General features: G+C 43.1%; 1 protein-coding gene across 6 annotated transcripts in view; it reads right to left on the bottom strand.

The window, feature by feature from the left end:
• Nucleotides 1-23,643, bottom strand: part of cux1b (cut-like homeobox 1b) — a 62,270-nt gene that overhangs the window by 31,700 nt on the left and 6,927 nt on the right. For all 6 annotated transcript variants that reach the window (XM_044204105.1, XM_044204106.1, XM_044204100.1 and 3 more), the window contains exons 2-5: nt 12,572-12,682; nt 8,615-8,662; nt 4,714-4,792; nt 1,866-2,003 (exon numbers count right to left, since the gene is read on the bottom strand). In XM_044204105.1, the coding sequence (XP_044060040.1) occupies nt 1,866-2,003; nt 4,714-4,792; nt 8,615-8,662; nt 12,572-12,682 (376 nt within the window). The remainder of the gene's footprint in view (nt 1-1,865; nt 2,004-4,713; nt 4,793-8,614; nt 8,663-12,571; nt 12,683-23,643) is intronic.

Raw genomic sequence — 23,643 nt, 5'->3', positions numbered from 1 at the left:
TAAGAGCAGGAAGTCGTGCGATGAGAGAAAAGGAAGGAAGAGCTAAAATACAAGCAATTTGCAAATTATATAGAAAACAGGCTATAGCGCTTTCCTAGATGTGATAAATGACAGTGATGAAGATAAAGCTTTTGACGAGTGGGTTGACCTTTGCTTAAGGAACAGCGTTTCATATCTCGCATTCTTCCCCTGTCAGCACTGACGAAGGCCTTGGCCCCATAGCTCCTGACTAGTCTTTACATCCATGGCTGGTATAGAATATTCAACGTTGACCAACAGTAGATATGCTGTATTCATTAGGACTGCATTATTGCTGAAACCCCATAACCTGCTGACGGCTAAGCTCTGTATGGGGCAGCCTGAAATAAATCTAACACATAACTTGGGTAATAAATAGGCCTCCGTGAGTGTGTGTGTGTGTGTGTGTTAGAGAAATATATAAGTGAGTGAGACAATGATAAAGAGCATTGCTGCTTGCTGCCTTTGACTGAGGGCTCTTAGCACTTTGTGTGCGTGTGTGTGCGTGTGATTTAAACTCCAGTCTCACTACTCTGACACATAATCAATAGAGGAGAGTCCCCTCAGAGCCCTCTTACCCCTTAACTGCTTAACTGAACTTTAAACATTTAGGTTGCGGGGATCAATGGCCCCTGCACTCCTTGTATGTGTGTGTGTGTGTGTGTAAGTGCGTGTGCAAGTGTGCGGGCGGGTCCATGTGTGTGTTTAACAGGAGTGGGAGTTCCACAGTGTGTTTTGGGGTTTAAATATCCCCCATCTATTGAGGCAGTAAGGAGGGATAAAGGATGAGGGAACAGGAAAATCAATGGCAGAATGGAACCCTGCCGCTATTGAGCTGTTCCAATTAACTCTCACTGAGGAAAGGGGGATTCCAAAACATTCCCTGCTCGCTCGCTCACTCACTCACTCCTCCTTTTCGACTGAAATTACACCACTTTTATTACCGCTTCTCACTCATCTCTCTGCTTTTGTCAGTTTTTCCATCTTTCTTTACCCTGAGGTAGCCTGCCGTTTTTTTATTCATGACACTCATGTTTTCCCCCTGAAAACCTATTTGAAAATGTAAAACCTTGTACATTTTGTGTTTTTAAAAGATTTATGAGGCATTAAAATATGTTGAAATGTGGCCTCTTCCTTTTGATAAAGGCTTCTAAATATGTTTCTTTGACCTTATATTTCCACTTAAAAGTTGTCTACATATCATCAACATGCAGACATAATGGTGAGGTGATCCTCAAGCATAACGGTGGCAAAAATTATAATCCCAATATTCTTATTTAATGACCTGTTTTTGATTAGGAATGATTAGGAAAAGATATTAGTATTACTATTTGTATTTAATTTAACTTTTGACAGTGTGGAATTTCTCAAATTAGCAGCCATTGGAAAGTCTTAAAAACATTTAAAACATTATGCACTTATCCAGTCTTTTCACACCAGGTCAGTCTGTATTTTATTTAATTTTATTTAGCTTTACAAGAACAATGCACATTGATCAACATCACTGTAAATGTGCCAGTGTTAGCCAAAACCAATTTTTCAACCATTGTTCCTTGGCCAAATGTTAAATTAGCCATTCGATTAACAATATGCATATGAGCTCTGTCATTCTCACCGGAGCTGCTTCACCATCTCTGCACATTCAGTGGTTGTAACTGGTCATAATAATAAGGGAGATGCAATATAAGAGAGAATATAACATTAAAACACTGCTGAACTAAACAAATACTAAATGTGACATTTTGAAATGTGATTATCTGTGATTAATTCTGCAACCTACATCCATGCCTCTCTCAAAGTCAGGAAAATCCCAGAATGTGTGCCTCTGCATGTATCCTGTCTCTAACCTTGGTTTTTGACCTCTGCAAACTCTTTGTTGTAGTCCTCCAGTGTCTCTCGAAGTTTGGTGTTCTCTGTCTCAATGTCGTGCATCCTCTGGAGCTTCAGCTGCAGCTGCTGAGCCAGCTCCAACACAGGTACAGGATCTGGCAGAGACAACACACACCATGTTAACACACTGCAAAAGCAGATTACACAAACAAGGGCGGCGAGGTGGCGTAGTGAGCTAGGAATAACTACATTCAAGGCCCTGCGAGAGCCAGCGTTTGCCCTGGTGAAGTGTCCTTGAGCAAGGCAATGAATCTCCAACAGCTCCAGGAGAACTGTTCTGGAGCCAACCCTGACCTCTGAACTCCCTGTAGAGAATAACTGGATCCAGCAAGGACCAAAAAATATAACAATTACTAGCAATATCATGTTAAGGAGAGTTATATGTACAGTCACTGATGCATCATACAGCTATAGGTCAGAGCCTGACTGTATTTTTAGAACTAATATTATCCTCTGATACTGGATTATCACAGATTGATAAAGGATCAAAGGGATCAGAGTATATTTTAACAGATATGCAAAAAGAAACTGTAGTGTAGTAAATTCAACAATACATATTTCATAAGATGCATTTTTATGTATCTTTCCCGTGTATTTTTCTTAATTCAAGTTCAATATATGTTATATTTGTGTTTTTATCCATGGTTATTATTTGTAATAATTTATTTTCTAGCTAGGTTTACTGTTCAAAAATGCCTGTGGTCTTCTATTTAACACACTGTCATCTTTGATTATAAAGTTTAGTGTTCAACTGTACAATATCCTACCCTGGACATGTCTTTATCAGGAACCTTTAACAGCTCAATTTGATATCTTGTATATTGTTATTGGATTTTAATTCTTCTCAAATATTGATATCGACCTAAAAAAAATTCAGTATCGGTCAGGCTCTACTGTAAATACTTACAAAACATTAGTGCATTTCACTGATTAGAAAGAAAAGAACAGAACAGAGATTTGGCTATAAGCGTTTACAACACACAACACTGAAAGGTCATGGTTAGTTTTCACATTCTGTATCCACAGAACTTTATCCATAAAAAGGTTATTGAATGATACACTATCAGCCATTGTATCAACAGAGTCTATTGTCGAGTTATGAGATAAACTTTAAACGTTTAGCATGGGAAAAAAATAACGTGTCAACTGCTGACACAGCAAGATAACTGGATAAGTGATACTCGTAGGGAGGCACAGACAGTACCATAGATGAGACACATTAACAGTAGAGGTTACTGGGCTATGATCAGTTAAAGTGTTCACTATGATGCAGCTTGAAAGCAAGAAAAAAGAGAAACGTGGGAGCAGACAGATGGGCAAAGTGGAGCCGTAAAATAGGCAATGCAAAAGGTAAATAAGAGATTAAAGAAACAGAGACAGAAGAAAGAAAGACAACTTTCTGGAGGCATTTTACCAACATCTCCGTGAACACGCAGCAGGGTTAACTGTCAGTGTGATGAAGAGAGCCCTGTCAGTCAGGCCAATCACATCTGATTGGTGCTCATGGGTGGCAGACTGGTGACAGGCAGCCAAGAGACGCAGGCGACGCTCATCAGCATGCCAGCTAAAAGAGCAGTTTGTATGTGTGTGTGTGTGTGTGTTTATGTGTGTGTGTTGTACAGATAAGAGGAACTGACAGCTTACAGCTGGGGGTAAGGGCTGTGTGTGTATGTGTGTGTTTGTGTGTGTGTGTGTGTGTGTCTCATGTCTGACGCAGTTAGATATCTTAACTATGCTAATGAGAGATCAGCAGAGAACGATTGGGGAATTTCATGCTGATTTTGTGCTGTCAAGGTGACACACCATGCAGGGCTAAGCTCTGACACACACACACCTTGTCACAAACACACATATGCGCACTTGCATAGAGTCTCATATAAATACACACGTACTTGTAAACAAACACTAAGGAACATAACTGTATGCTCTGAATTGGGACTCCGGCGCCCTTGAAAATCAACTTTCTTACCCTCTTATCAAACCCTTGTCCTTCACACAGCCCCCTCCAAATCAACTGTACAGCCTGTTAAAAGCAGCTTGACTTGTGGGCCACTGGTGCTGAGCGCTCTCGCCAGGCACCTTTAATCTAAAGCAGAACACACTGGGCTGACTAACCAGGCCTTCAGCTGATAGAAGACAGAACAAAACACACTGTTTCCTCTTTCAAGACTGCTGCATTAGTCAGGCTGGTCTGTGTCTGTGTGCATCAGGCATTACATCATTGTCTCGCTGCAAGTTAAGAATAGCCCCGTCAGAGCTGGCGCTGACTTATTGGGAGCAGTACAATCCAAAGATATTACTGTAGGTCTATCCATGTGGGAATATGATGACCTCCTTACGCTATAGATGAACTCAACTTCTCTCTCTTTCCTACATACACGGCCCCTCTAGGGGTCCCATACAGCTGAAAATCTCCAACCAGTAGCTCTGTAACTGTGTGTGTTCTGTAACACTGTGCTGCGTGTCCCTCCTCGGCCTCAGTGTGCTGAACGTGACTGCTCATGTGTGCACTTCGCAGCAGCCAATCGTGGGTGCACTTGTCATCCATATCAGGACACACCTTCTGTTAAGACCCTCTAAAGGCTTCACTAGTGGGGATGAGATCTCATGGGGACATATTAAGGCGTTGCACACGCCTGGATGCACAGTGAAGGAGCACCAGAGGGATGGTGTCATGCTTTTTCTCTTCCCCTGTTGGTGCTGTCTGCATGGATAAGGGGGTCTCCTGATCACATTTTTTGGACTCAGGAGGTGTCTCGACAAACACATTTTCACACACAGCACAGACGTTTAACATGGTCTTACCTGGGACATCGATTATTTTCTTGTACACGTTCAAGAAGGCGGCCTCTGCTTCTTTACTTCTCTTACTCAACGCATCGATCTGCAAGGAGAGAAGGAAAAAAACAATGGTTAATTGTCAGTTACACCACCTCACATCTGAGTGTCACATCCATACACTCCAAAGGCAGGCCCATTAATTTCACAGTAAGACTCGTCTACATATCTGTCTCTCCTCACTATGCGTTGGTATGTTGCATGCGATCGCGGTTGTCTTGACAGTGGCTGCGTTGGTGTTTCCTTCCCGTGGAGTCAGTTCAGCTGTTCAGCCGATGACGGATGCGTTTCGTTTGCCGCGTGCCCGTGCGTGTCCACGTCTGCCTGTCCTCGAGTGAGTGCGCCTAAGTCCGTCAGTCGGTTGGTGTGTGTGTGTGTGTGCGCGCGTGTGCCTGTGTGTGAATGTCTGCGAACGTGTGTGTTCATTTCCCCTCCAGCACGCTGACATCATTAAACAGCTGGCTCAGTCTTTCCAGCCACAGCAGGGGCAGATTATTCAGTCAGCTCTTAGCAGCAATACAGTGTGGATCCATTACTGATGCAGCCATTAACACAAGAGGGCACGGCATGCATTCCATCACTGATATTATTGAAATGGACAGCATAAGAATGGATCCTTAAGAAATTAATTTAAAAATCATACTGGGGTGAACTTTTACACTGTTGTCAATGCTGAAACATGAGGCAACAAGCTCTACTATAGTCTGTGTGTCACACTTCAATATGAGAAGCAGACAGAGTAGGCGAAACGCATCTGAAATCAAGTCTAAATTGAGGGAAACAGATGCCAAATAAAGACATTCAGAGGGTGCTACTGTACTGGGCAGAGCTACAGCTGACTACTCTGGCTCACACACTCAGACTAAACAGCCTTGTGTTTCTCTTCCAACTCCTCCAGCACACTCACTGAGAGAAAAGGAATAAAGACAAAAGCCTATATAAGTCCAAATATAAAGTCTTCACATTCCCAGCCAAGCCAGTAGTGTAGTTGATGGGTGGTTTAGGGGTTCTTGCCACTGTAAACAGAGCGGGCTACATGTAATACTGCCTGGGCTCCTATGGGAACCTAATAAATCTCTTCACATGGCTTTGATTCATCTCTAGTTTTTTAGCCGCAAAACATCTGGCCCTGTGTAGGCTGGTGCCAGCACCCCTCCCTCTTTTCCCCCCCTTTATTTCTCTGTCTTTCTCTCAGTCTCTCTCGAATCCTCCCTCTTGTCACTTCCATGTTCTCTGACTCATTTTTTTCTTTCCCCTCAATCTTTTTCAGTGTCAGTCTCTCTCACATGTTTCTCTGTCACACACTCATGTCTAACTGGCATGTACAGGGCTCCTGTCTTGCTCTCTCTCTCTCACTCACATCATGTACTTTACTCTCTTCATGTGCTGTGTGACATTGAGCGATCAGGATCCTCAAATGCAAGGCCACTAATGGGAGATTACTGATGCTGAGTACTAATACCTCTCACGCACCAACACCAAACCTGTTATCAGTGTTGATATGTGTGTGCATGTGTGTATATAAGAGTATGTGATCGGAGGCTCAGAGTACCACAACGCAATCTCATGATAAGAGATGAAACGCTCACAAACCAACGCAAAAAATGATCTGCCTATGGCGGTGAAGGAAACCGGCTGCGTGACTGTACAATGACTGGGCCAAGGTCAGTGGTACAGCAGCTTTATATAGCCCAACATGGGAGGCAGGAAATAGACATTTAATGTAGGACACACCCTACAGTTAGAGGCAGGTTAACTGCAGGACCAGAGCCATTAGAAGACCACCCAGGATTTGCAAATACAACCCTGCTGTTCCAAACTGCAGCTCTTTTAACCAATCCCAATGACATCTGCTATTACATGCTCCCCTGCCCCCATCCCACACACACACACACAGACAGACCAAGCAAAACAAATGAAGTGACACAAATGATACCTCACCAGTATCAGTAGGTTACCGATGAGAAGTGCTTGCATTTGCAAAAAGGTATCCCTGACACATCCACACACACACACACAAAAACATACGTACATACGTCAGCACCTTGTGCCACCATCGCTCAGCTCCGCCTCGCTCCCCTATCTAACCCATAGTGTGTGAAGGGCATCAGGCTGACCTGCGTATGTGCGTGCATGGGTGCGTGCATGTGTGTGTGGCCCCAGTGGAGTCTGATAAGGGGAGGCTATGGGAAGCAGAGACTGAAGCCTTGGATAATGGAAAAGCTTATCTGATCGATGGACCAACAAGGAACACTGAGCATGCAACATACACACACCAACACACACACACACACACACACACACACACATAACCCGTTTAACAAACTGAGGCCTTGTGGAAACAGAACTGTTATTGGTAATAATTATGACTCGAGGGCATCCACCTTTCAATGACAAAGATTAAACAGAGTATCAAGACCTCCAAGTTCCTGGGCTAAAACTTTTTATTGTTCTGTCTGGGTCCCACATTCACTTAGTAAAGATTCGGGCTCCTGGGTAAAATGCTTAAGGATGAGTTACTGTGGGACTTCCAACAGGAAGACCCTCTGGTTTCTGGTGCTGTCTTGTCCTTGATCAAAGCACTGAGGGGTAAGCAAACAAAGCCAGGCTAAAATTACACATTCTCAGAGCTACTCATGTTGTGGCATGCAAGTGCGCAAAATAGTCGACTGATTGATGGGCTGCTCTAAGACTGGCGCGGGTGTACAGTATTATCTCAATAATCATAAGATAATGTCTTTCTCAGTTCCGCGACCACCCACTATGCGCCTCAGCGTGTTCTGGTGTGCACGCTGTCGAGGTGTGTCAACATGAGGATGGTGGAAACAGCTGACAAAGCCCCAATTATATTGCTGCCGTTTCTATTCTCTAAATAGACTGTGGATCATCAGCAGAACATTGTGGAACCACTATAAATTACAGCATTTTTACATAACCACTGGCTGTGGTTGCTGCTCTAACACAAGAATATGGAAACTAACCCAGTGTTAAACTGTAATATTATTGGCCAGTAGCAAAGCAGCCCTGTCACTATCCGTTGAGATGATTTTGTTTGCGTGAACGTGTGTGTGTGTGTGTGTGTGTGTGTCTCTGTGCGCATGCTAGGGAAGAGATACTGTTGGGCTGAATGTCCACCCACTCCAACCCCAAATAACGCCCCAGTCTAAACCAGCCGCTTCCACTCCTACCCTCTGACTTTCACATATGGGAGTGAACTGGAAATGCATGGCTGCCAGAAAGGAGGAGTCATGATGGAAATAGGCCAAAATGATGGAGGAGGAGATAAAGGGGAACGGTGGGAGTATGATACAGCTCGCACACAGAAAAGTCACCTCTTATAGGTCAAGGTACATAAAAACTTAGGGTGCAAAATTAAATTGAAAGTAAATAAATGTGCCACAATGAACAAAAATGGCTCATGATTCGCCAGATCAACAAAAAACAGCAAATAACCCCACTGAATCATGCAGTCAAACAAAGTCTGAGGAAATAGCATTTGGTGAGTTGTGACTGGCTAGAGCCGGGGTTTTGTGGTGCCTTTTTTTTGCAGGATGCAATTTAAACACACCCTCGGGCTACAGGACTTCATGAATAGGACAGAAAATCAAGAGCAGAGCAGAGCGAAGAAAAGAGGGAGAGGAAAGAGGGGAAATGAGATAGTGGCAAGAGAAAGAACAGGAGATGGCGGAGAGAAGACAGAAGAGAGAGAAGACGATTTAAGACGAAAGACGAAAGCGGAAAAAGGAGAGAGGGAGCAAGACCAGTCAACGAATGCCAATTGGGCCTTATAAAATGCATTGCTGGAATGCTGTGCTTGAGCATGTATGTCTATCACTATGTCAATATAAATTCCCAATGATACACTCACCTCTCCTTGGAAGCTCTTGAGCAAAGGGGCAACCTGTTTCCGTAAATCCTAAAAAAAAAAAATTAAAAAAAAAAGAGAAGAGGAGGTTAGTGAGTCTCAAAAATGTGATAATCAATAGATCAATTTTAATCATTCAATCATTTTTTAAAATTATACTAAAATAACAGTTAATACACAGGAACATGCGGCAGTGATGTTCAGAAGCAGTGAAAACCGACTGACTTTTATACTAACAGACCATGTTGTGATCAAATAAGTCACTCACTGAAATCATGTAGCGACCATTCTTGCCAACGCAAATGAATCATGAGTGATGCGTGAGCGAGTGATGAACATGAGGGTACGGAGGAGGGCAGGTTTGTACCCTGAGGTGCTCTGGCGGACTGCGTTTCTCATCAGAACAGGTGCAGCACCACCTGGGCCACCCAGAGGCACCACTAGTGTGTGCGAGCCACAGAGTAGGCCTACAGTTAATGCAAATTGTCTCTGCGCACTAAGTTTTTACTATAATATAAAGCAAATGCTTTTCATCACGCAAGTCCCATTGCATGACTTTCCAGTACGAGTCAGCGGTTTCAGATTAGATAGCTAGTTGGGTATGTATCAGGGGAACATGCAAATCACCATGCTGTTAGCTGAGCCTACATCCTGACAAACTGAACTGGAGCGTACAGTAAAAAGCACAGCAGAATAGGACATTCTGTACAGGAACATTTGATTTGCACAGTTTGTGGACACACACATACTAACAAAACTGCCTAATGAAGATGTGAAGTAGGGCAACGACAGATGTGTGCTCAAGAGGCTCATCGCCTTTTAGAAACCTCCGCCTAAAAGCCTAACCGATGATGCAGGGAGCGTGCATCCCAAACTGACCTGGGACCAGTGTCTTGGGCTGGTCTAATCCCAGGTTGGTCCAGACAGGCCGCTTGTCTGGGGCTGAGGACAGGTCATGACCTCGGTGACCCTGCCCCATTGTTATCTCATCAGGGGTCGTTGTGGCTGTTTGTCTGGGCCAATTCAATATTCCCCTGCTGGGGATAATGACCTCCACCACGCCCACGCCCGCCCCCGCCCCCACCCTGCTCTGGCTCTCCCTCTCTCTCTCACACACACACACACACACACACACACACACACAAGGAACAAGCATGCAAAAAAAAAAAAAAAACGACCAGAGAACACCAGAGAAGTGGCAGTTCTGATATTTGCATTAGATTGTGATTATATCCTAATTTTCCATTTCAGAATTCAGTTTCCTTTCAGTTAGTTTTTAGATGACCTGCACTAGTTTCTGTTTGGATTGATAACAATAATTTAATGTTTAGATTCAACTGTTTTGTCAGAGCCAAGCAAAATCTGCTCAAACATCTGTCTGTATTAGTGCAAATTAGCATACAGGACCTATTTTCATTTCACTATTCTACACTTACAGTGGCTGTGGCTTAAAATCTATGTAAATATTTATGTATACACAGTGACCAAAAAAAGAAACCTCTGTATAATGTAATGCAGTCTAGCAGTCCACCAATAATTACTACCTTTGTTCAAATCATAATGTTCAACTTTTGTTGAGACTGCATCTGCATGAGGAGCACTACCATCATTTTTTTAAAACAATAGTTTGAAGTTGCTGTATTAATCTTATTGAATCTTAGGCAGAGTTAATTAAATTCCTTATTTTTCATTATTTGCATTTAGATACCTATCCTCACATCTTGCATTTTTGTAGTTTAATTTTGGGGGTTGACTAAACAGTGCAGCCTGATAAGCTTGCACACACACACACACACACACACACACACACACTGCACCCACAAAAACAAACACATTCAAATAACATGCAGAGGCAAGCCACTGCTTTTGCTGAAGACCCCTTTGGGCCACTCTCTGGTGCTCCGCCCCCCTGCCCCCTCCACTTCCTAAGATTTATGATCATATAACATAACAATGCACATAGACACCATGGTCAATCTGTGTTTGTGTGCGTGTGTGTGTGTGTGTGTGTGTGTGTGTGTGGTAAGGGGAGTGGAGGGGGCCAGGCAGCAGGAGATGGATGGCTGGTGTGTGAGCTGCCGGCAGACAGCAGACAGGCCAGCCCGAGGAATCCTCCAGGGAGTATGGAACTCCCATTCGCTGTCTGTCTGCCCTGCAGCTAAACACAAATGTGTATATGTGCATGCGTGTGTGCACACACACGCACACACACACACACACACAAAGTTGTTTTACTACCACTGCCTCTGGCTAGCAATCTTTGGGACATTTTACAACCATTCCCACCCTTGCCTTTATAACAGTGTGGTAGAGGAGTCTTGACTAACTAAAAGGAAATTAAGAACTGGATGAATAATTCAGGCAACTTAGGAAGCACAGTGAGATGTAGTCTCAAAAAAAAATTCAACAGTGTGTCAGTCCTAATGAATTATGAAAACTTTGTTTTCACGCTGCATTTCTTTGCACTACTTCCAAAATGCTACAAAAGCCTGCGCATGTGTGTGCATGTGTGTTATTATGCAGACCGTGAGTGCAGTTCACGCCAAGTACAGCTCAGCAGACTAGACACAGTCAACGTGGGCCGGTCTCCTGGTTGTTGAATAATGGATCAGAGACGGACTCCCGCTCAGCCTAATGCAGTCTGATCTGATGTGACTGTGATCTCCGCTGACTGGTGCAGACCACAGAGAACTGACAGCCTGCTCTATAGGCTGGTCAACCACACACACACACACACAGCTACACAAGAGACAGAAAACACATCTCCGCAAATGCACACAAGACAATCGGGGCATTTTTAATGAAGCGCAGGCCATCACACGTTATAAACCAGCCTATTTGGTAGGCATCCTTGATGCTTATACACCTCCAAACGCCAGGAGTTTTAGTGCTGATTCCTATTGAGCCTGTTACAGCCCTGTAATGAATCCTGTCGCTCGTCTGGCCTGGCTCAGATTCCTCCTCCACATACCAGGGAGATGCCAGGGGCCACACAGACGCCAGAGGAGCCTTCCTAAATCACAGCCTTGTTACACTGATGAATGTGTGTGTCCTGTTCTGTGATCTAGGCTATCTGCCTCTGTGTGTTTGTGTGTGCACCTCTGCATGTTTTCTTTGTGTGCATGTCTCTCACTGCCTCTGTATGTGTGTCTCTCCGCCTCTGTGTGTGCTGCTAGTTATGTGGATATTTGAAAATGAGATTAGAGATGAATGTGCAGGGTAAAATGATATTAGTGTCTTTTGTATGCAGGTACAGTTTCCTCTGGTGTATATTCCTCTACACCGGGTGGGCTACAAGCTGAAGTCAATAGTCACAATCCTCATCCTGTGGTAACTATAATAGGCCTACTGTCAACTCCACCGAGAGTTGACAATTTTCTATCCACCGTCTACTCCATTCATACATAATTCATTCTACCATCAATAATTCACCATGGTGACATTACCAATAATAACACAACAATACTTTGTTTTCGCTGTGTGGTTTAAAAAGTGTTGCCTTGGTAACAGAGATGAAACAAATATTCCCAGGAGGAGTGATGGGAACACAGGAACAGAACAGAATTCCCTCCTGATCCCACTTAGTAGTGCTGTCACACTCTCTTTCTTTCTCTCTCTCCTGCTCTGCCTCTCTCTTTCTTTCACTCACTCACATACACACTCACGGACCACACTTTCTGCACGCATAAAAAACTAGGTCAGATAATACAAACTCCTGAGGGGTTTTCTGTTTTGTCTCTTTAGGATTTCAGGGAAACTAATGGAGAGACTATTTTTGGGAGCCAAGCCCGCATCTCTGCGCCGTCTACTCCTCCCCTGCTTTCTCAGTAAATAATCACTGCTACATTTATGAAGAGGGGAAGAGACACAGAGGAACAGTGAGGCAAACTGTCAAAAGAATCGTGGGATATATGCGTTGTTGTGTGTTGGTGCGTGTCTGTGAATATCAGATTTTCTCACCTCTGGTGTGTTCTTCTTGAAGTCACGGCTCAGGTCAATTAGTTTCTTCCTGGACTGTTCGCTCTCGTCCTGTCTGTTGGCAAGCTGTGTGGCGGTGGCGTCTAATTCTTTCTGCAACACAAACACATAACTTTTTTAGTTTGCTAAGAAGAGAGCTGCACATTTTATCATACTCATTATCATTGTTACTGTCATTATAATCATCAGCATCATTGTTATCATTCAGGATAAAAAGACAGGAGCTGTTTTCTGACTAGACAGCAGACTCCTCGACCCATCTGGCATACTGCAGACTACCCATCCTGCCTCAGCTGAACTTGGCCAGTATGTTGCGGCAGCAGAAGCAGAGAACAGAACCATAACAGCCATGTCCCGCCAAGGAAAACCTGTCTACACCAGTAGTTTGATCCGCTACCAGTGCAAGCAATATCTGAGCCTATTCAGCCTGTCAGTCAATCAGTCATCATTGTGTCAGGCATGACAACCTCTGTAGCAATAGACTACTGCTGCTGCTACTACTACTACTACTACTACTACTACACACGCACAACAATTACTGACTGTCTGCACCAGACGACCCCTCCCCTCCCCACATAACAACGACAACAGCACAATTATCAACAACAGTGTTGTCAAGGCTGAGGCAGGGCCCGCCTTTATCCACATCCATTTTGCATTGTTATTAATAGCTATTTATGGGACGTGTTCCAGATGATGGGCCAAGTGCTGACATTAACAAGACGTTCAGGCCTTGTAAAGATTGTATCTCTCTGCTGAGTGTGTGAGTGTTGCTGGATTATGTTTCTGTTGGATTCTTGCCTTCTGTCACGCTCACTCATTTTTTTCTCCTCATTTTTCCGTACTCTCTACAGATCATCCACTCACTCATTCAACCAACAGTACCTTCTCCTCCGTTTAAATCTCTCTCTTCTCCCTTTACTCCGCCTCCCCCCCCCCACCACCACCACCTCCCATCCACCTCCTGTGAGGCCGCCCACCCCCGAGAGTGATTAAACGCTGCTGAAGGGCCGTTATGCTAACTAACACACTAATCATTTAATACACACATTACCACAGGGGCCCCTGTGGCTCAGTCTGCTGACAAGGTCCCAAAACACACTCACGCACACATGCCCACCTCCCCACATCGCCCACACCCCCAATACACACAAGAAAATACAACCCTCTAAAGAAATAGTGTGATCAAGTACTAATTAGGAGGTTTTTCCCTCATCAGCATTAAGTTTAATTCCCTGACCAGCCGTGATCTCGTTTTATCCACAAACCATGACAAAATATAACAAATGTTGGTCGACTGTCCTCTGCAGTGGATTTTACGCAGTAGCACAGGACGTTTGAAAAAAAAAAAATAAATAAAATAGACAAAAACTGCTCACTTGCTTACATGCCATCTTGCTCTCGCTGCCCATGGAGCAGTTGATGTAGCAGCCTGTCTGCCCATGGCCATGGAGCAGCTGCACTATCTGTTAGTGAATTCGAGCGTGCGCAGAAGCTTGTGCAACGCTTGATGAAAGGAGGAACCTAATAAATTTTAATCATGTTAAATTGTCAAAAATGAATGCTCTAGTTCATAAATAGGAGGTGTAATTATTATATTGGTAAAGATTAGTTACAGGAACAAGAATATAAGGCCCAGTTGGTTCAATATACTAACAGATATTAATCACAATATGATGTAGTAGGCCTTTAAGCTTATTTTCCAAAATTATTTAAATATAATAAATAAGTAGAACACTTCAGTTTAAAGCCTAATCGGAAATCAGATGGCATTAGCAGCAACCAGGACAATTTTAGGTATATCCCAAAAGCAAAGAGATAATGCCGTTAATCATCCAAGCTGTGCCATTAAACACTAGGAATTAATTTTGAAAATATAGTCTCTCTCTGAGAGTAGCCTACATAATCACTACAGAAGCTAAATACCATAGATGGCCTATAGAGCACAGGTTTTTGGTTATGAAGTGTGTGTGTTATGCACCTCAGGACACAATTAACTGCATCAACTTGAAGAAAAAAGTTTGATATGTTCATTAAAATTAAATATATTGAAATTAAGTTTGGTTTGCATTACAGTGTCTGCACCATCTAAAATCACCACTGCCTCTAAACACACTGTTTGTCTCTTACAGTTCTTATCTCAGCTATAGATTTATAGAAACAAGGACACAACCGTCACACTAGAGGACAACACTATTACACGATACACTATTTTTCATGTTCTATTTTTTTTAATGACAGTAGTAAATGTACAGCTCATATTGCTGCTTATAGAGTTGAAATTGATAACCTTGTAAACAATACATTCTTTATTAAACTTTGATATTAGTCCATGCAAACTTGAATTTATTTTCAGCTAAATAAGAGTTATCCAAAAGTGAAAAGAATTCAACACAATAAGTCAATCTATTCTTATAAATTTATTAATCAGCTCTGTTTCTGAGCAAAACTGAAATACCCACAGTGGTCCACTAGGGTTCTGCTTCGGGAGGTCATGTGCCAATCCCTGACACCCTTGATTCTGTCCAATCCCTTTCCAAAACCCTGCACATATCCCAATGTGTTACCAAATCCCCATTCCAAAAGAAATTCTCACTGCTGAGCTAAATAAACACATTACACATGGAAGAGGATTGATTCAATGCCAAGTGGGCAAGTAATTACGGGCATGGTCTCAGTAAAAAATAAAAAAAAAATAAAAAGGGACCCTGAGACCCAGTCAGGTTTTGACTATGCAGCAAACTCTCTGTCCACATCAGCAGACACGGGCAGACTTTACACTCATCTTGCTGATAGAGCGTAACATCCGAAAGTGCACAATCCCTGCTGCCTGCCCCTTGTTCACACACATCAAGTCTTACTGACCATTAGGAGACCAACACTATTCCCATTTTAAGCAACATATTATAAGCATGATAAGTTGTCATGTTCAAGTACATTAAGTGAAATACTGAACAAATATATTTGGGTATTTGCTCTGCTGAATGCAGAGTGTGGGTTCTTAGCAAAATAAAACTGAACTGAACTGTGGTCAGTTTACATGTTAAAAAAAGGTGCAGACTCAAGCTAGAAACACACAGGAGATGCCCTTTTTCTCCTTACACTTCTGTTCTTTGTTTCAACCAACTATGAAAACATTTACAGCCAACAGATGCAACTTCCTCACAAGGTGATATTCTTAAGTTTATAATAATGTATGGGAATACAGCTGCATGGCCCACAATTATAAGTAGTTGATATTTACTCTAATATGATGATATTAATATTATGGATAACCAGGACTGTCAATGCCAAATCGGTCCAGCTACCTGATCCTTGCTAGCACCCACATCACAGTTTATATTACTGTCATGACTAAGGATAGCAGATAGCTAGATTAATAAATGACTAAATAGAAAGATGAAGACCTTTCATTTTTATAATGAGTGGAATGGTGGCATCTGTCACTATCCATCTAAAGTCATGACAGTGAACACAAATGGCAACACTGTGTGCAGACTGAGTAGAAGGATTAGGTAGAGCCTTTGCATGTTTCAGTTTGAAGAAAGAGGTCAGCAGTGTAAACAGAATAGAACTCAAAAATGCATATCAATACATCCTTAATTAGGTAAATAAACATGTCCAAGTTATGTTGCTTATTTAAACTAAATGTCTAAAAGGAGTCATTTACTACAGGGTTTATTTGGAATTTATTAAGCAGCATTCACTAGCAGCGAGTCAGTTCAGCTATTTAGTTGGTTTTAACAAGCTCCAAACTTTTGGAGTGGAATACTGTTAACTTTGGGCAAGGCAGCTCTACAGGGGCTCTGCCATCTGGCATACCACTGGGAGTTTCTTTCTATCATGTTTGACATCAATGACTGACATCATGCTAGTTTGATAAACCTTCCAAATTAACATGTTAAAAAAAGGAGCCAAGACATGAATGAAGAAACTCTAATTAACAATATTCAAAAACATGCTAATTAAAAGGAATCTATATTGCACAATACATGACTAATGTAATGACAAGAAATATAATTAAATGCATTGGCAAAGTGCAAATACCAGCACTTGTGTTTCAATCTAACGCCTGCAGTGCACCACAGAGCACCAAACAACATGCATAAAAACTTGTGTACTCTGCACTCGGGCCTTCAGGCTTAGTCTCTGAGGTCAACACTCTCTGGCTCTCCTTGGCCTGACTTTGAAATGTTTTATTTTTCAAATGTGAAAACAGTTTAATTTACTGGTGAATTAATTCATTTAACCATTCACATTAACTCCGGCGCTATTTTTAAATCTGGCTGTGGCTGGTTAGGACTGCACTGTCTAGTTTAGCAGACGATGGAATATGGTGTGTGCAGGGGAGCATTAAGTGGGCTGTAATGTCTGTGTGATTGCTGTAACAGCCCTGCTTGGCTTGGCTGGACTGGCCCACAGCAGCAGTCCCTGTCCTGGTTCATTTGGTCGTCTGGTCAGCTGTAAAGACGATTGGAACAGATTGCCAACACTCCCTAGAGAGGCTTCAACACCGACTCGGCCAAGAAGCCTCCCGCACACTGCTCCACACGCGTGTGCTCTCACATGAATGCACAGAGAGGCCGCTGCAGTAACTTGGGGAGCCCAGTCTTTCCACATTCTTTTGAACTCTGTTTCAAAAGAGGAAGTCTGCTAACATGTTCGCCTGGCGAAATTTGGCACTGTGCGCTATGTTCGCAGCTAGGAGGGGAGGATGGGCCAAACGAAAATGAGTTTGTCTCCGTCCTACCACTGTGGTAATACTAATCACCGATAACAGTCACGGGTAAACAAATCCTATTACCACTGGCCATCAGACCCAAGGTGTATGTGTGTGTGTGTTCATCTCTCCTAATGAAATTCCTTCCACTCGTCTGCAGTCAGAGAGAGGCCTTCTATCTGACTAATTCGCTCTAATTACTCTAATGAGCCACAGGTGATGATACAGTGAGACTGATTAATTAAATGGGAGGCACCAATCAGGCATGTCTGATTATGCCAATCATATCGACTTCAGACTAAATGAGATAACAGGAGACAGACGCACTTTAATTGAGGTATCAAAACTTCATGAAATTCCTTATGCCCTCACGCTCCGACGATGCCGAGACAGATAGGCTGGTGGAATGACAACAAAGTTATTGTTATGTACACAGTATGAAGTCAATCTGCAGCTGCCGTCTGTGCTGCCACGGTGACCAGGAGTGCACACAGAGGAGAGAACGCCGCACAAGGATTTACTTCAGATCTCATTCCCTGTGGAATAATTGGGACTGTAACTGCTAGAAACACTTTGTTTACACCTAGTCTGCAGTCACACATGCCAAGTAGTCTGCCACTACTCCTTTAGTCCAAACACAATGTAGGTTAACTGCCCCGCATTCGGTGCATGTTTTACACATTAGAAGAGCACCACTCTTGAACTCAAGCCAGGCAAAGAAAGAGACAGACAAAAACACATTCACTTCTTCTCGTAACACTAACACCATATTAGTCACAAAATAAAACTTTTCTGTGTGCATTACAAAGTGAGAAGCCTTTTACAGTCTCTGTACTTGGCAACATGATACAGATGTTTAAGAGATGAAGTTTTCTGTTCTGCCACTGCAGTCACTAATCTTTCCTTTTATCTCTGACATGTCTGAGGCTGTTATGTGGCTATGATAGTAAACAGTAAAGGCGTCTGGAAAGATGTCTTATCTGAAATCTACGAGGCCTACCTTTGAAACTCCCCCTCCATCTCCCCTCACAGTGTTCCACCTCCTATGCGGCTGACTGTTCTGTATGCCAAACCTACTGTGTGGGGGTGGAGTCGTGGGGTGGCGGCTCAGTCAGGAGCGACAGCTACGCTTGCTACAACGACACGGTACATGATCACAGATCACAGGCACACCCCCTCAAAACACAGCACAACAGCAACACAGATAACAGACTACAATCCTGGCTGCCTGTCTGCCTTCCTACCTTTAACATAGCAGGGTGCAGAACTTAAAATGTGCCAGAAGACGCTGTTTTCACAAACCACATAGGGTTTGAAGACGCAAGTCATATCCTCCCGAATCTCCGTTTTTGCTTTTCCTCTCACCCATTGGAGTCAAAGCCACGAAGTTTTCTTAACCACAAGCTAACACAATAGTTTCACTGTGACAACTGAGGCCTAAACAATTTTGTGTGTGTTTGTGCAACTGGGTGTGCATCTGTGTTTGTGTGCAAAGCGGTTGGGGGCGGGGGTCAGCCTACCACTCTCCACAGTCTAACAAGACACTTGTGGTCCCTGAGCGTTTTGCTCCTTTTTTTGAACACAGATCCATATCTACCAACAGCAGAGGAGCTGTCAAGACTCACCTCACTGACGCTGACGCAAGCCTGGATCAAAAACAGCCTTTTTACACCGCAGCCTCGTTTGTATTGATCCATGTTTCTCTGCTGAGAGACTGGTTGTTGTTTTATCTCCCCAACATCCAAGCCTTAACTCTCCTGAAGCTTACTGAGAGCTAGTCATTATTTTGCCCGACCTATTGTCTGACAAGGGGTTTCAGAGGCCAGGCCTGAGCCTAAATACAAATATAATGAGACTAAGATGGTTTCTGGCATGGAGGAAGTGAAGCTCACTTGGTCTCATTTTGCAGAGTTTGAATTTAGCTGGAGGCCTGTGTCACAAAGGGTGAGTGGTGTGGAGGGTGCAATGGGAGGATAGGGTATGGCGATATGCTAGGGTGTAATGCATTGGTGAAAGGGCAAGATTTTTCATCCCTGCGTTTACAGGGTGGAACGGCTAGGATATTGAGATCTGAGATAGGATCAGAGGGTAGTGAGCTGTTTCAGCTACGATAAAGGCCACGCATTACAAACAGAGCACAGATATAGAGAGGGAGAGAGAGAACCAGAGAGAGAGAGGGAGAGAGTATCACACCTCTCATCCCTGAATTAATGCCTCCATTCTGCCAGGAAGCCATTCTGTGCCAGTGAGCGGAGATTGGGGAGGGGATGAGTGCACAGATACAGACTAAAAAATTGAAACTGCGATCATCGAGAGGGGCGATGGGGATTAATCAAGTCTGGGAGAAGAGTGGGGCTCTCCAGGCCCTGAAGCACATATACAAGCAAGGGCCCCAGGGACTCGGGCTTAGAGCTGGGTATCGCCACTGATTTCTCGAATCGATTAGATTCCGATTCACAAGGTCCCAATTCGATTCGATTTAATATAGATTCGGCTAGGGATATTTAATAACAATACCAATTTTACTTGGATACGAAAGAGATTCTCAGAGAACTAATGCTGTTGTACAAGGAACACTCTAACCTGGTGCATTATTAAAAATATTAATGTTTAGAATTGACCCTTTAAATCACCTATAACAGAGCTGATATTTCCACTCAGATGACCCAGTGTTTCCCTAACCATTATATTATAAATAAATATACAGATATTAAGAAAAACAAAAGAAGAAGAAAAAGATTGTGTATATTATATATATATATATATATATATATACACACACACACACACACACACACACTCAGTGGTTATGTATCAGCATTTATACGCACTGTTTGTGAACTACCTCCTCCTTACGTTCAGCGCATCTATGTGCTGTTTTTAGCTCAGAGAAAGTGTTCATCAAGCTAGCAGCACAACACGTGAAAGCAGCCAAATCTGTAAAGTCATTCCAGTACTGCACCCTTGGTACGCCTTCCAATCTGCGGAGCTCAACTCACTGCACTTTGCGGCCAGAGAAAGCTTCTCCTGGAGAGGAGCACCACTGGTGGCTGGTGCAGCTCGGGGGAAACCGGCTACATCCCAGCCTCATACATACATTTTTTTTTTAAATCCGGGTAAACACCGCTTTCTGACCTGGGTGGGTTTTTTCTCTTTTTAGCTACATAGCTAATGTCAATCTGCTTGTCATAGACACAAAACCCACGCGCAGCGTTTTTCTCGGCTATATCGACAGAAGCTCTAACGGGATTAAAGCTTCACGCATCCACGGGAAAAGGCATATATTAAAAGACCAATCTCGGGTTTTATGAATCGATATTGGATAATTCAAATTGAATCGGAAAATCGATTTTTAAAGCCCTACTCGGGCTACAATTGACATCGCCGCTATTAGTTTACATGATATCAGATGCGCCATACAAGTAACCATCGGTGGATACTGACAAGGTCACAGGTGCATGCTAGCAATGTTGCAATGTTGTAGACATCCACTCATCGTACACTCGTATGTGAGCTAGTCTTTTTTGGCCTAGAAAGTCTATGACCCTTGACAATGGAGCAGTGTTCAAAGTTGCTCTAATTTAGTTAAGATCTGATCTGTTCTCAATTCGTTAGCCTATTTGATTTGTAGTAATTCACTTAGACTTCCATTTAAGGACTACAAGCAGCTTCGTGCTATTGGCACAGTTACAGGATAGTGAAAAGAGTCTGCATCACTCTCATGTGCCTCTGGTACATTAAATCCCTGTGCTGCATGATGCCCTTTTCCACATTTTAATTTAGCCTTGTCTATCTGTTGTATGCAGTAATTCTTTGGACGCCTGATGATCATCAGCAGGAGTTGTGCCATAGCCTATAAAAGCAGCATGTTGACTTTTACACAAATCAAAAGCATACATCAAAATGCCCCATTAGGTTAGCTAGACTCTTTAATGTGTCCAGCCCGTGCTGTCACTATTTTCTAGCATGGCCTAGCCTTCTGACTGAGTTTGACACCCATGGTCTATACGATCAGCGTCAGAGCATGTCCTTGGGTTAAGACTTACTCAGCCTTTATGAGTCAGAGTTTTCTGCTTTGCTAGCATGACTTCTGAGAGGAAAAGGCAGAGAAACACAGTGAGAAAGAGAGAATGAGTATAGCTAATCCTTACAGTAATGACAGAATAATTAGCTTGCATTAGGCTATGTAATGGGTTGTAATTATATCATTTATTTTGTGTTGAGAGAATATGATATAAAGCCTGCACAATGAAGGAAGAGGAATCGAGCTCAATGGGAAGTAGGATGGAGCATGTGTAAGAGCTCAGGCACTTTCTATTGATTGATCCAAACATCAAACGAACCACTGGAGTAATGGGAGGAGTGAAGGACAGCTAAAAGCTATTTGGAGCCTTCACTGCATAAAAGACTTGACCTGTTCCACACAGCCTACATATCAAAACCATCAAACAGCAATCAATAGACCAAAGCGGTCAACTCAACAAACCGTCACCCTACTAAAACATCAAACCCCCGGCCCAAGCGTCAGATGATAGGCTACACTCAGCTTATCCATTACCATCAGATAAAGAGGAGATAAAACACAGAGCCTAATCCTTTCATGTGTCGTGACAGCCACAGCAGCCTCCAAGGCATTCCTTCAGTCTGGCTCTCAAATAGTTTTATGGCGGAAGGCAGTCATTCAGTCAGCCAGCCAGCCAGTCAGGGCTGTTCTGGTCTGTTTGTCTTATTTCACAGTTTACACGCTGTTTTATAGGTAGTTATTATGGTCACCATGGTGATGCCATACATTTTTATGGTCTTTTGGTCTGAGGGCAGAGAGTGTAATAAACGAAAAAACACACACACATGAAAACAAAAGACTCACAAAACACACTCCTGCTGTGGAAAGGTCTCCTGTCCCTCCCTCCCTCCCTTCCTCCCTCTTTATCAGTCTCACCAAATGCCTATCTCCCTACTTTCTGCTTCATGTGAAACATGGATAGGCTAATGTAGAATTGTCCTCTCTCATTCCACATCTGGAGCTGATCAGAGGGCCTCCTGGAAGTTGAGGCCTCTGGGCCTATTAATAACCATACCGCTGAACTCAGGGTCAGTCAGCAGTCAGCGGATGAGCCTGTGTCTACTAAACACATATTCCCTTCCCCCTTCCTCAAGAGGACAACTCTCACTTTTAAAAATGAGACTACAGAGCTTAACAATGTACATCCAGTTTTGTGCTTTTAAAATTGGGGCATTCAGAGACTCCTCCAACTCAAGCAGGAGTTTGCAAATGATTCACAAATAAGTAAACAAAGACTTATGTTTAAAACTTCTGACTTCATATTTGGTCATCCTTTAAAAATAAAACAAATACATAAGCATAGGAAGAAAGCCTGGGCTGATTGTGAGACAATTTAGTTTTTTCTCTCCTTTTCACATCCAAACAAGTTCAAGTTCAAGGAGCCTAGACGTGTTAAAGGCAAGACAGATGGTAAAGTCATCATCTGTTAGCTCGGAAGGTTAGACCAGTCAGACAGCCCAGGTCATACTGAGGTCTGCAGGGTCAGGCCACCTCTGAACCCTGGCTCCAGTATGACAGCTGCTCAGGTCAAATGTCAGGGAGAGGTTAAGGTACCGTCTGAGGACGTCCAATGAATTTAACAGATAGAGGACTGTCATTTGCATGGAATTTCCCATGAATATGGTAGACCATCGACCATCTAAGAAATGGTCGAAAGAAATTGCCTTAATTGTGCATTAAGTAAAGCCCCTGCAGTAATAATAGCTGGGTGCAAGTAGTTAAAACTATATAATCGGATTCCCACTGCAATTTAAATTAGTATATCGAGCACTACAGTGATTCTGGTTCAATAAACTTAAATCTCGCCCTCTCCTTAAAATGATTATACCTCAAAAACTGAAAATACACATAAGCCGTCAGTGAGTTTATTGCCTCAACAGTTTCTAAGTTCCTCTGAGCAAAGTTTGCCAACCTACGACGTAGAAGTAGACCACCATATTGGATGCAGAGAACAATTTGTTAAGCATAAGCCACCCCCATCCAACACACATACACACACCTGTGAATACAGGGTAGTTGAATCATCATAATCGGTGGTAGTTTTCTGCTGAGCCCAGCCAGCAGTCTGTGTTATTTTTAGAGGGCTGACACAGAAGCAGGCCGTCCATTTACTCTGTGAGCTGGCAGCAGGACCATCACAGCTCTGGTTGCTTTTAAAACTACCAAAATGGGAATGAGCTCAACATAAACACTGCAAAGGTGTGGACACTCACAGAAATGAAGTTAGCCCAGATTCAGAGCCATTACAATTCCATTACTTTAACATTAGGC

This window comes from Siniperca chuatsi, linkage group LG7 (assembly GCF_020085105.1).
Source record: "Siniperca chuatsi isolate FFG_IHB_CAS linkage group LG7, ASM2008510v1, whole genome shotgun sequence".
NCBI lineage: Eukaryota > Metazoa > Chordata > Actinopteri > Centrarchiformes > Sinipercidae > Siniperca > Siniperca chuatsi.
This window is presented reverse-complemented; position numbering and strand designations above follow the sequence as displayed.